The sequence below is a fragment of the Bos indicus genome, chromosome 8 (assembly GCF_029378745.1).
Source record: "Bos indicus isolate NIAB-ARS_2022 breed Sahiwal x Tharparkar chromosome 8, NIAB-ARS_B.indTharparkar_mat_pri_1.0, whole genome shotgun sequence".
In the NCBI taxonomy this organism is placed as follows: Eukaryota; Metazoa; Chordata; class Mammalia; order Artiodactyla; family Bovidae; genus Bos; species Bos indicus.
The window spans coordinates 102,680,094-102,692,216 of record NC_091767.1 but is presented as its reverse complement, the minus strand read 5'-3'; the positions used below and the strand labels follow the sequence as shown (position 1 = coordinate 102,692,216).

Sequence of the window (12,123 nt, the reverse complement as noted above, 5' to 3'; positions counted from 1 at the left end):
TATTTTAAAATATAATTACAACGAAAATCTCAAGGAGATTTTGGGGGAGACACAGGGAGGAGGTGGGGACTGAACAAACTTACACCGAATTTCATTTGAGGATAAACATATGACAACAGGAGTTTTTAAAGAAGAGCAATGAGAGGATACTTATCCTAACACAATGTACAAGCTTTGGAGCACACCGCTGCTTGGAAAAAATGAAGACCGTTCTTGCTCATACTACCAGTTCAGTTCACTTCAGTCACTCAGTCGTGTCCGACTCTTTGCGACCCCATGAATTGTAGCACGCCAGGCCTCCCTTTCCATCACCAACTCCCGGAGTTCACCCAGAGTCACGTCCATCGAGTAGGTGATGCCATGCAGCCATCTCATCCTCTGTCGCTCACACTATATACCAAAGTAAATTCCAAGTAGACTAAGTGCTAAAAGTTGAAAAGTAAACCATAAATTTCAAATGTGGGGGGAAGTGAATGTTGTATAATCCTGAGCCTGAGATGGATACCACAAAACTAGAGGCAAAAAAAAAATTTTTTTAATTTATGTGTATGATACTAGTCACAGAAAAACACAATTCAAAACCACTATGAGATACAATTTCACACCCACTAGGATGGCTATGATTTAAAAAACAGGAAAATAAGAAATGTTAGAGAAGATGTGGAGAAATCCTTCTATGCTGATGGTAGGAAGGCAAAATCATGACGCGACTTCAGAAAAGTCTAGCAGTTCCTCAGAGTTAAACACAGAGTCACCATCTGATCCAGGGACTCCACTCCAAGGTACATACAGGAAATAAATGAAAATACCCGTCCACACAAAAACTTCTACACAACCACTTATGGCAGCATTGTTCATAATAGCCCAAAGGTGGAAGCAACCCAAATCTTCATCAACAGATGACTGAATAAATGAAACATGGTATAGCCATGTAACAGAATGTTATTCCATCATCAAGAGGAGTAAAGTCCTGATACACACTGCAACATGGATAAACCTTGAAAACCTCATGCTACATGAAGAAAGCCAGTCACGAGAGACCTAATACTACATGATTCCATTCATAGGAAATGTCCAGAATGAATCTGCTGCTGCTGCTGCTAAGTCGCTTCCGTCGTGTCTGACTCTGTGCGACCCCGGAGACAGAAAGCAGATGGGCGGTTGCATGGGGATGGGGGAGATGGGGGAATGGGTGGGTGACAACCAAAGGGTGTGGTTTCTTTTGGAAATAATGAAAATGTCCTAAAGTTGACTATGGTGATGGTTGCTCCAGTCTGTGACTATCCAAAAGACCATAGAGTTGTACACTTCAAATCGATGAACTGTATGATATGTGAATAATACCTCAATAAAGCTGGTACAAAGCAGTTCACAGACATGACTACCTATGAAGCAGAAACATCTATAGTTTTAAAATAATAAAAAATAAAAGGATAACATACAAATATCCTCCTTATATAAAGGGCTCTTGTGAGTTAATAAACTATAAACAGCCCAACAGAAAAATGGGCAAAAGATTTGAACAAGCCACTCACAAAAGAGGCAGTGAAAATAACTAAAAAGGCATATAAATATTCAACATCTCTAGTAATCCAAGAAAGGAACCTGCTAAGAAATGTAACAAGACACATTGTTGGTGACTGTGTGGGGAGAACGGTCTCCTACCCAGACTATCTCAATTTGCTTGGGTTTCCCAGGAAGCTAGAATACCCATGTTAAAAAATAACAGTCTAGGGTTAAGCAGGATTAATTGCTCGATCTGAAGTGGGATTATAAATCAGTACATTCATTCTGGAGAGTCATTTGGCAATAGGTATCAAGAACCGTCTTTACGGACAAATATCCTGTCTCCTGGAAATTCTACTACCAGGAGTTTATTCTTACAAAACGCTCATTCATCAACAAGTATTTGTAGGGGGTCAGAGATGTACACTGAATACTGAGGCTAAATCTACAGATTTTTATCTCAGGTTTTTATAAAAATGAAGTATTCAGTTCAGTCCAGTCGCTCAGCCGTGTCCGACTCTTTGCGACCCCATGAATTGCAGCACACCAGGCCTCCCTGTCCGTCACCTATTGGCAACAAGCTAAACTGTGTAGACCTAATGGAGATTTTTTAAAAACAAAACCTGTTTCATCTACACAATGAAGTACTCTGCAGGCACTAAAAATGATGTTGTAGAAGAACATTTATTGATGTTACACTGCTAAATGGGAAAAAAACAAGTCAGAAAATTGTGTGCACTAGCAATGCTAATTTGCAAATAAGATATATGTGTATATATACAAATGCCCGACAGGAGACATACACCCTAAAATGTTAACAGTGGTTATCCCTGGGTGTTGGATTAAGGGTGAACTTCATTTCCTTCCCCTGGTTCAACTGTATTAAATATTTTCTTCATAGTAAACATGAATTACTTTTGTAACAATACAACAAAAGTCAACTGCATTTAACAAAAAATCCCCACACTTGCCACGCCCCAGTGGATGAAGGACCCAAGAAAGGGGGTTGCAGAGTCAAGCACACATTTACATTTGATCTAGCAACAACAGCTACCATTACTAAGTACAGTTGTCCCTCGGTATCCATGGAACCCCAGCTGATACCAAAATCCAGGAATGCAAGTCCCTTATACAAAATGGCATAGTATAAATATTTGCATAGAACCTACACACATCCTCCCACATACTTTAAATCATCTCTAGATTACTTAAAATACCAAGTGATTAGGTGAAACTCATTCAGTTATGTCTGACTTTTTGTGACCCCATGTACTGTAGCCCCTGTAAATGCCATGTAAGTCATTTTAAATGCAATGGAAATATTGTGTAAATGGGACTTGCCAGGTGGTGCTAGTAATAATAATAAAAAAAAAAAACCCTGGATGCCAATGCAGGAGACTTAAGAGATGCAGGTTCAATCCCTGGGTCGGGAAGATCCCCTGGAGAAGAGCATGGCAACCCACTGAAGAAGAAGTATTCTCGCCTGGAGAATCCCATGGACAGAGGAGCCTGGTGGGCTACAGTCCATAGGGTCACAAAGTCGGACACAACTGAAGTGACTTAGCACACACACATACTATGTCAATAGTTGCCAGCTCAGCAAATTCAACTTTTGGTTTTTGGAAATTTCTGGAATTATTTTTTTTTTCCTATTTGGGGTTGGTTAAGTCTATAGAAGCAGAACCCAGAGGTATGGATGGCTGAACATACTTACTACATGCCAGGCACTTTGCACAGACCATTCCCCTTAGTCCTCAGGAGAACCGGTGAGAGAACCTCTCATTTGACAGAGGCTGGGTGACCTGCCAGCAATCCCATAGCTGGTGAGAAGCAGAGCTGGGATCTGAACCCTGGCCTGTCCACCCCTCAGTCAGACTCTGCCTTCACCTTAGCTGCTCCTGTAGGTTCCTGGGATGGGCAGAGGAAGGTCCCAAGCAACCAGGCCCTCTATCCTCCGACTGGTTCTGTGCAGGCCCTCCCTCCCTGCAGACAGCCTAGGGGGCAACACAAGGACAGGTCAGCAAGGGCGAGGACCACAGCGCAGGGAGGGCGTGGCGCTGGCGGGCCAGTTGGCTGAGGTCAGGGCTCAGGGCAGACCAACCGGGGACTCCTCGCCTGCTGGGCGACAATCAGGAAGCCTGACCACATCCGGCCCCAGGAGTTCCCAGGCCCTGCGCGCTCCCAAAGGCGGGGAGAGAAAACCTTGCCTGGCCTGCTGCCACCCTGGTAAACGCAGCAGGAAAACAGCTTGCCATCTGTGACCATCTCCCTGGACCCCGGACGGCTGGCCAGTCCTTTCCCTACTTCCAGGCCTCTTCTTCTGTTTGAGGAGGGGCTGTGAGCGCTGATGGCTCCAGGACCCTTCCAGGTCTAAATGCTTTGAATCCGTGGTGTGCTTCCTTGCAGGGGGCCCAGCAGGAAGAGGAAGGGGGTGAGGCGTCCCACCCAGGTCCCGAAGGAGCCCCCTCCCCTTCCCCTCAACTCCGTTCCCACTGCTATTTTTAGAACAGGGAACATCTCCGCCAGCCCTGTCCTGTCCAGAGCTCCAGGTAAAACACAGCTGCCCCATTCATTCCACTCCAGCCAGAACGTGGGGGGAATTTACAGACAAGCCAATTGACTAGACAACCTCTCCCCAAGCCGTTAGCCGGGACACTTCTCACTATTTCCATTACAGCCCAAAGCGATGACTTACTTTTCCTAAGACGACACAGCTGAGTGAGATGAAGAGCATCTCTAAGACAATCTGTGCCCCTCCCTGTCCCCAACCTGTCAGGCTCCTGAAAGTCCCCAAAGAGGAGTGCTGGGAGGAGGGTCCTAGTTCCAGCTCTAGCACCAACTGCATGACGCTGGCCAGGAGTTCTTACCCCTCTCTTGTCTTGGTTCCTACAAATCAGCTTGTTAATCGATGAATCCCGCTGGGGGAGAGGGTAGCCTTTTCGGTTCCACACTCAAAGATTCTGTAGTTCTATCAAAATTCTAGTCATTCATGAAGTAAATATTGCATTCTCTATTATTGGGTTTGTGTGGAGCTGTATTTCTAAAGTTCATCTGAGAGTTGATAGTGGGTCTCAGAAAGCATTTTCCCATCGAAAATTGTGTTATAAATGGTGGTCAGTTTCCTATGCTAGCCTACTGAACACTTAATGTTCTCCCACAAGGAGAAATAGCAGAAACCTATACTGTAATATATTTTAATCAAAATGGAAAACCACTAACATTTAAAAGACACTGAGAAAATTTACCCTAAGTAGTGTTTGAGCAAAAGAAGGTACACATTAAAGACAGTGCGTTAGTGGCAACTTCTGCGGAAGTCTAAAGGAGACTTCTGACCACACTAGAAACTGCAGGCATTGCACACCGATTCTTACAACTTTCACTGAAAGTTAGCTGTATGCCATCGACCAGCAGTTAGAGAGATTAAAGAACATATGTGTATCCTTATATACATGAAATTAAAACAAGAGTCCAGTGAGCAGGAAAAAAGAAGGAATGGGAGAAGATTCTGGGCTTGAAAGCTATTGTGCTGTCTTCCCAGGAGTAAGCCGGGAAGGAGGCACCTTTGGTTGGGAGGAAGCAGGGTTGTGCTTATAATTTGAGTTCTGAGATGAGGACCTCTTCCTGTATAAGATCCACTGATACATTACTTGACTCAAGTACATGATGGATATTAACCATGTACAACACTTGCACATGGGCATTCCAGGCGGCCCAACGGTAAAGAATCCACCTGCCAAGTGGGTCAGAAAGTTCCCCTGGAGAAGGAAATGGCGTCTCACTCCATTATTCTTACGTGGAGAATCCCATGGACAGAGGAGCCTGGCAGGTTACAGTCTATGGGGTTGCAAAAGAGTTGGACATGACTTAGCAACTAAACAACAACACTTGCAAATATTCACACACACTTGTTTCAATATGAAGACCAAAATGTCTCATTTCTTTTTACTTTTAACCTCTTGTTAAAAAAGCCCTGGGGCTTTGGAGATGATTCCTAGAGATCACCTACATTCAATACCCTCGTTTCTCTTGGTAAAGAAACAAATGAGCAGAGAGGTGAAGTAATTTGCCCAAAGTCACACAGCGAGTTACAAGCAAAATCAGGATTTGAACCAAGATCTTCAGAATCCTACTCTGGTTTTCTCTGAGGACAAGGAGCTCAGTGAGAGCTCCACAAACCCGGGAGAGAGAACCATAGGAGCAGTTCCCATCAGGTCTCCTTCCCTGATGAGTCAGTATGGATACGAGGCATTCACAACCCTGAAGTGAATCTGGCCAGACTAGATTGCTTAAGACCAAGTGGGGATCCAGGCTCTGGTCTTACAAAACTGAAGTGCAATGGAAAACGCTCTGAGCCAAGAAAGTCAGCAGACCTGAGTCAAATCCTAGCTCTGCCTGCCACTACCTTGTCCCACGAACCTGGCCAGGTCACTTACCCTTTTTGAGCCTCGGTTTCCTCATCTAGATTCTAGAATGTGACAGGCTTGAACCGTAATCCAATTCTACAACATCTAGTGAGTACCTACCAAGGATCAGGCTTAACAGAGTCAGAGAGAAATAAACTATGATCCCCACTACAGACCATATGCAAGTTTGCTTAAATAACTTAACCCTGCAGAGAGAGCTAATTTATAAGTTATAAAAATAGATGGTCTGTCAACCAAACGCAAGCACCACACAGAACCACACACACCATCGGGCCTTTGGAAAATTAAGGCAACATTAATATCTCAATTTTATGAGAATACTTATGATAGATGTTATGAAAATATCTCAAAATATGCAGAGCCCATGAATTGCTGACCTCTAGAAGGAGGGGAGAGGAGCGCAGTGAGGGTGACAAGGGAAAGGCCGTAGGAGAGGCCTGGACCCTGCCTGGGAGAAGGGTGGGTGTGGATGTCTGGCTCCCAAGAAGCTCATGGTCTTGCAGGTGAGACACAGCTGCCTGACACACCATGCTAAAGATGAACAAAACACTATGGGGCACAGACGGGGACGCAGGGACTTCTGAGGCAAGCCAGGGAGCCTTGAAGCCTGAGGACTGTATGTGGCCGCAACAGCAGAGGAGGGCAGGCAACATCAGGCAGGAGAAACAGCCTCAAGAGGAACATGCATGGGGAATTTAGAGAAGGGGAATAATTCAAAATGGCTGGGCTGTGGGCTCAAAGCAGGAGGGCAGAGCAACCAGGGAGAGAACCAGGGTGGGACCATGGCCTCGCAGGATGGTCTTGAAGCAAGGAGTTGAACTACTCAGCCTCCCCAGCTTTGATGGTCTGTGGTTGCTGGAAAGTAGTAGAACGGAGCCATCCAGAGTCAGTGCTCTGGGGCTGGGCCCCCCAGGTTCCTACCCTAGCCACTCACTGGCTGTGTGACCTTGGGTAAGTTTCTCCTCAAAGACTCAGCATCCTTATCTACCAACCAGGTATAGTGAGAGTAAATGTGTAAAGATGACAAAGAACCTCAAGAGGCTGTAGTGAGGATTAAGACAGAATATGTAGGTGAAGAGCTTGGCATTGCTCCAGGCTCACAGTCTTAAGCGCTCACTTATAAAGTACTTACTGGTATTATTCTACCCTTAAACTGAGGATCTGGGAACAATTTGGAGGATGGTGGCCCTATTCAGAGAAAGGCTTGAAGAAAGATAAGGTAAAGACGGAGGGCAAGGTTGTACAATCTTCTTTAAGAATAACAAAAAAAGATAGCAAGATGGCTGAGGCCAAGAGGAAGGTGGGGAAGAGGATGATCTTTCTACAGCCAGATGGGCAGCAACAAGGGGAGGCAGGAAAGCTGGAGAGACTGGAAAACAATTTTGGTGGGGGAGCGGGAGCTGTGGGGGTGGGGCATGGAGAATATCTGAAATCTAGTCCATTTGACACCCAGTTACTTAGTATTGGGGCTTCCCTGGTGGCTCGGCAGGAACGAATCCTCCTGCAATGCAGGAGATGCGGGTTTGATCCCTCGGTTGGGAAGATCCCCTAGGAGGAGGCTACAGCAACCCACTCTAGTATTCTTGCCAGGAGAATCCCATGGACAGAGGAGCCTGGTGGGACTACAGTCCACAGGGTTGCAAAGAGTCAGACATGACTGAAGCGACTGAGCGCACACACGTACTTAGTGTTGAGATTTGGCATCAGTCAACTAGCAAAATCTGGGCCCAAAACCTGCAGCAGGCTCTCACCTCACCCTTAACCAAGCAGAGGTCAAAGGGCTGAACCTATCCCTTCCTGCCTTCAGCCTCTGTTCTATCAAGACCAGGTCCCCAAGACTCTGTTGCTGGCCCTCTTGAAAGCCAGACTGAAAAGGGGGGTAACCCGACCGTCCCAGTGCTGCTGACTGTCTTCTGGAGTTCCTCCTTGTCTTTCACAACAGATTTTTCAAATCTTGTATAACGCTATTCATTTTGTCAGCCTGGACCACCCTGGGCCATATGAACTCCAAGTTTATTCTCTAGTGTGTAGAGAATAAGACATCTCATTTTATACTCCTCAAGGATTCCATCTAGAGCTTAAGGGGCCACAACTTCTACATGCTCGGTATCTTCCCTCCTGGCTCTTCCTGAAGGAGATAATTGATTTCTTTTACTTCCACCCCCTAAAAGGCAAACCGTTACATCTGGAAAGAGCAATGGATTAGGCTGAAATGCCTTGGCTGGAGGACTAGCTCAGCCTCAGGACTAGCCACAGCTGGGAAGCTGTGTGACCTTGGATAAATCACTTAACCTCTCTGAGTCTTAGTCTCTTGCATCCATAAAACAGGGCTGCTGGGAGGCCTAGGGGAGATAATGCCTGGGGATCCCAGTTGACACCTCTGATGCCCATGTTCTTGCTGTAGGGGCCTACCCACATCGTGAAATTGCCTGCGCCTTCAATTTGCAGAATGCTCTAGGTGCTGTATATGAGAAATACAGGCTTTGGTGGCAGAATTTATGAAAAAGAATTTAAAATAGAGAATAATTAAAAAAAAAAGTCATACATAAATAAATGTCTTCATTATTTCCAACAGGTCCCAATTCCCAAACTGCCAAAGGACCCAGGCAGCAGAGACTGGGAGTTTCAGCAAACCCAGAGCGTGAGACAATAAAGAAAACAAGAAAATGGGATCAAAGGATGTGCAGGGGGTGGGGTGGGGAATTTAAAGAGTCACTTTGTATTCAAATCGCACAGATGGCCTTTCCAACAATAAATGGTTGTGCTCCCGTGCTCCCAGCTCGTAGGTCCCCAGACACACTGCAAGACAATTGGGCCATCAGGAAAGAGGCCATTGTGTGAGCTTCTTAGAGTGATTTGTGTGGAGGGAGGGGCTCGGCCATGTTTCCCGTGATTATGGCTCTTGAAGGCAATTTCGATGCATTCATCATCCTGGACGTCTGGGGATGGACCAGGCTGTTGAGGAGCAATGGCCACCCGATCGTATTTCATCTTCTCGAGCCCGTCGAGCCAAATTAATTGTCTCATCGATTTGAAAGGCAGAGCAGCAATGGCGCTGTGGCTCACCACAGTCAGCGGGAAGACAGGGCCTTCCCAGAGCTGATGGCTGCGTCCCCAGCAGCAGCTTGCTGGGACAAGCGAAGGAAAGCGCCCTCCCCAGGGCCAGGTGCTGCGTTTAGTGTCTCTGGCGTTTAGTGTCTCTGTTGCCCTGCCACCAGAGCTCCCAACCTCTGCACCCGTGTGGTGGACAGAGGTAGGTCCCCAGGTCCAGAAGAGAAAAGCTGGCTGCCTTTCCAGACAGGCGATTCTCCTGGGCCTCACTCTCCCCTTAATGTCATTTTGTAAGGGAATCAAATGAAAACATGATGCTGCTTGCTGTCTGTGCAGACCCAGCTGTTTAGCCTCTCAGAATTAACCCTGCAGGCGGAGTCTCAGCTGATAGACACTGCTTGTCCCACTCTGGCCGGCTATTCCCCTGCTGGGTGGGGCACCGGGTTGATCCCCTGTTAGATTATTGCTACCACATGTCTGATCTTTCCTAGGCTGGGAGGAAGGGCCATCTGTGGGAGGCTAAGGGAAGAATTCTCTACAGGGCCACCCTTCTTGAGGTTCAGGTAGCCAAAGCAGCTGAGCAAATCCAGCAGGGCACAAGACTCCTCTCCAGAACACAGAGAGGATCTTAAGGACACAACGCCGAGTGTTCAAGGGGACTTCCCTAGACTGAAGCCCAGCCTCTCTGACCTCCTCTCTAGGCAAGGCCCTGCTCCTACACGTGCCCTTTGTGTGTGAGTTTTGTCTGGACAGAAGGATGTGAAAGCTGCCCCACACTGGCCTGTCACCACTGTCCCCTGGTAGGTCACCAATCAGCCTCACGGCCGGACGGGTCTCCCCTCAGCGGTGCTGAGCCACACTTAGCCCTGGTCCCTGAGTCTCGGGAGCTCCGCAGAAAGCAAACCTAGTCAGCTTCCCAGGGGCCGAATTCCAGTTTCCTATCAGCCCATTCAGCACCGGATGGACGGACAGCACAGGCCACCCCTGCTGAGGCCTGGGGAAGCCCCACTACTCCCAGCTCCTGGGGACATTCTCAGTACTCGGCCCTGGTCCCTACCCAGGCCTCACAAGGAGGGAGCTCTGTGAGGACGGCCTCGCCCTGACTTGCATCCACTGAAAGTCAGACATGGTGGAGGGTGAGAAAGGTGGAGGACAGGAGACGCTTATCCGAGCCTCCGCTACCCTCAGGGTCTGGACACCCACATAATCACCTCCCCAGCACCCCTCCAGGACAGGTCGCCTCGCCCCTCATCTGGAGGACTTAAGGAACTCCCCACCTTGGGTTCTACCATCTTCTAGAAATGGTCCCTGAGACCCTGTGACTCCCTTTCTCAAAAGCTTTCAATGGCTTCCCACTGTGCCCAGACCCGAACTCTCAGTACAACACGAACCAACACAGCCCTGAACCACCTGGTCCGCACCCAGTGGTCTTTCCCCTCACTAACTCAAGCTCCAGCGGCCTGGCCTCCGTCCCTCCAGCACGCTGCACCCCTACCCTATCTCAGGCACTCTTCACAGGCTGTTCCGGTCTGCCGGGAACATTCCTTCCAGAGTCCTTGACTGGCTAACTCCTTTCTGGCCTGCGGGTCGTAGCTTCAAAGTCAGGCTTGTCCCCTGCCCCTCCCCCACCCCTATAGCCATCTACACAACATTCTCTCTTGAAAGAATCCTTTCTTTCCCTTCATAGATTATCTCAGTTCGTAACCACGTGTGCAAGTGTGTGTGTGTGTGTTAACCTTTACGTAATGCTCACTCTTCTACTAAGATGAGAGCAGAGACCACATCCACCTCACTCTCCACAGTTATCTCAGGCTCCTAGCACAGAGTCTGGCATAAAGCACATGCCCTCAAAATATCCGATGAGTGAAGGAATGAATGCTTGAGTACAGATGACAAATGAGTGAAGCAGTGGAGATATCTTCTGGCAGCCAGGCATCTTGGCGTTGTTCTCCATCAGCGCTGACCTCTCCTGACCTCTCCCCCTGCCCCCAAGGCAGGTGCTGGAACCACCGGAAGCCCACGTGCTATTTCACCTCCTTCTTCCCTGTAGGGAATAAGCTTCTGGTTCTTCTCCATTTGGGGCTTTTGGATCCAGTCTGCATCTGCCCACAGGGCCTCTGGCACCACTGTGGTCCTTCTGATGCCAGTCCACACACACCCGTGGGGCCATTCCCTTCAGATGACCCTAGGCCCAACATCTTGGTCCTCCGACTTGGGTCCAGTTGAGGTGAGGTTACTCTGTGGTAGGGGATGCCCAAGAAAGGGTTAAGTTGCCAGAAGCAGAGTCCCGCCCTTGGGTTTGCTCAGCCAATCAGAGTCTGTCCTGATGAGGTAAAGCTTCTATCCTGGGTAGCATTGGTTGAGTTGGCCGGCCCCATCTCCTGCTGGAGAGAGCCATAAGGGTGGAGTTTCTGTGGAACCAGACAGAACTGGAGTTAGCTTCACTGTCGACTCAGGCCAGGGCTGCCTGACTCCAAGACCTGCCCCTGCTCCTTCCTACAGTGCTCACACGGACCCTGGCATCTCCAAGGCCCCACCTCTGGGTGCTGCAGTGGAGATGATATGTGGCATGCACCTTGGTGTCACAGCTAGGAGAAGTCTTACAGCCAGACCAGACCCAGGAGGCCTCAGTTTCCCTGCCTGGTCCCAGGAATATGGCAGGTGGCTACCGGGAAGTGACATGGAACGGTCGTCACATGTGGTCAAAGTGGCAGCATTCAGCCTCAATAAACAAGGCCACTAGATGAATCTCCTATATAGACATAACTTTAATAATAATTCAGAGAGTTCTTCTTGTACGCCTCTTTGCTGAGCACGTTACATGAGTTTAGCCCTCACGAGAATCCAGTTCATTCAATCACTGTACTCATGAAAAACCCGAGTCTCAGAGAGGCTCAGTGCCTCACCCGAGGTCATAGAGCAGTTAAGCACTCACACCTCCCATACCACTCACTATGTTATTTTAGAACCATCTGCTGGCATATCTGTCATCACCGCTGGACTGCAATTTCCCAAGGAAAGAACGTGACAGATTCTTCGTGCATTCCCAGCACTGAGCTCAGGGTGCACCCTGAACGGACGGAGCCAGCACGTGCTGCACCCCACCCTCTCCCTCCCTGACGGCTCAGTCGAAAGCCTGCTT

At 48.2% G+C, this 12,123-nt stretch overlaps 1 protein-coding gene across 12 annotated transcripts in view; it reads right to left on the bottom strand.

Annotated features, from left to right (window-relative positions):
- The window catches only part of RGS3 (regulator of G protein signaling 3), a 153,257-nt gene that overhangs the window by 46,464 nt on the left and 94,670 nt on the right, over positions 1-12,123 (bottom strand). The window contains exon 18 of one of the 12 annotated variants that reach the window (XM_070795321.1): positions 2,172-11,392. The exons of 10 other annotated variants lie outside the window; for them this stretch is intronic. In XM_070795321.1, coding sequence (XP_070651422.1) covers positions 11,285-11,392 — 108 coding nt within the window. In that variant the 3' untranslated portion in view covers positions 2,172-11,284. Of the gene's footprint in view, positions 1-2,171; positions 11,393-12,123 lie in introns of those variants that run through there. One more of the 12 variants, XM_019966773.2, reaches the window with a different exon arrangement.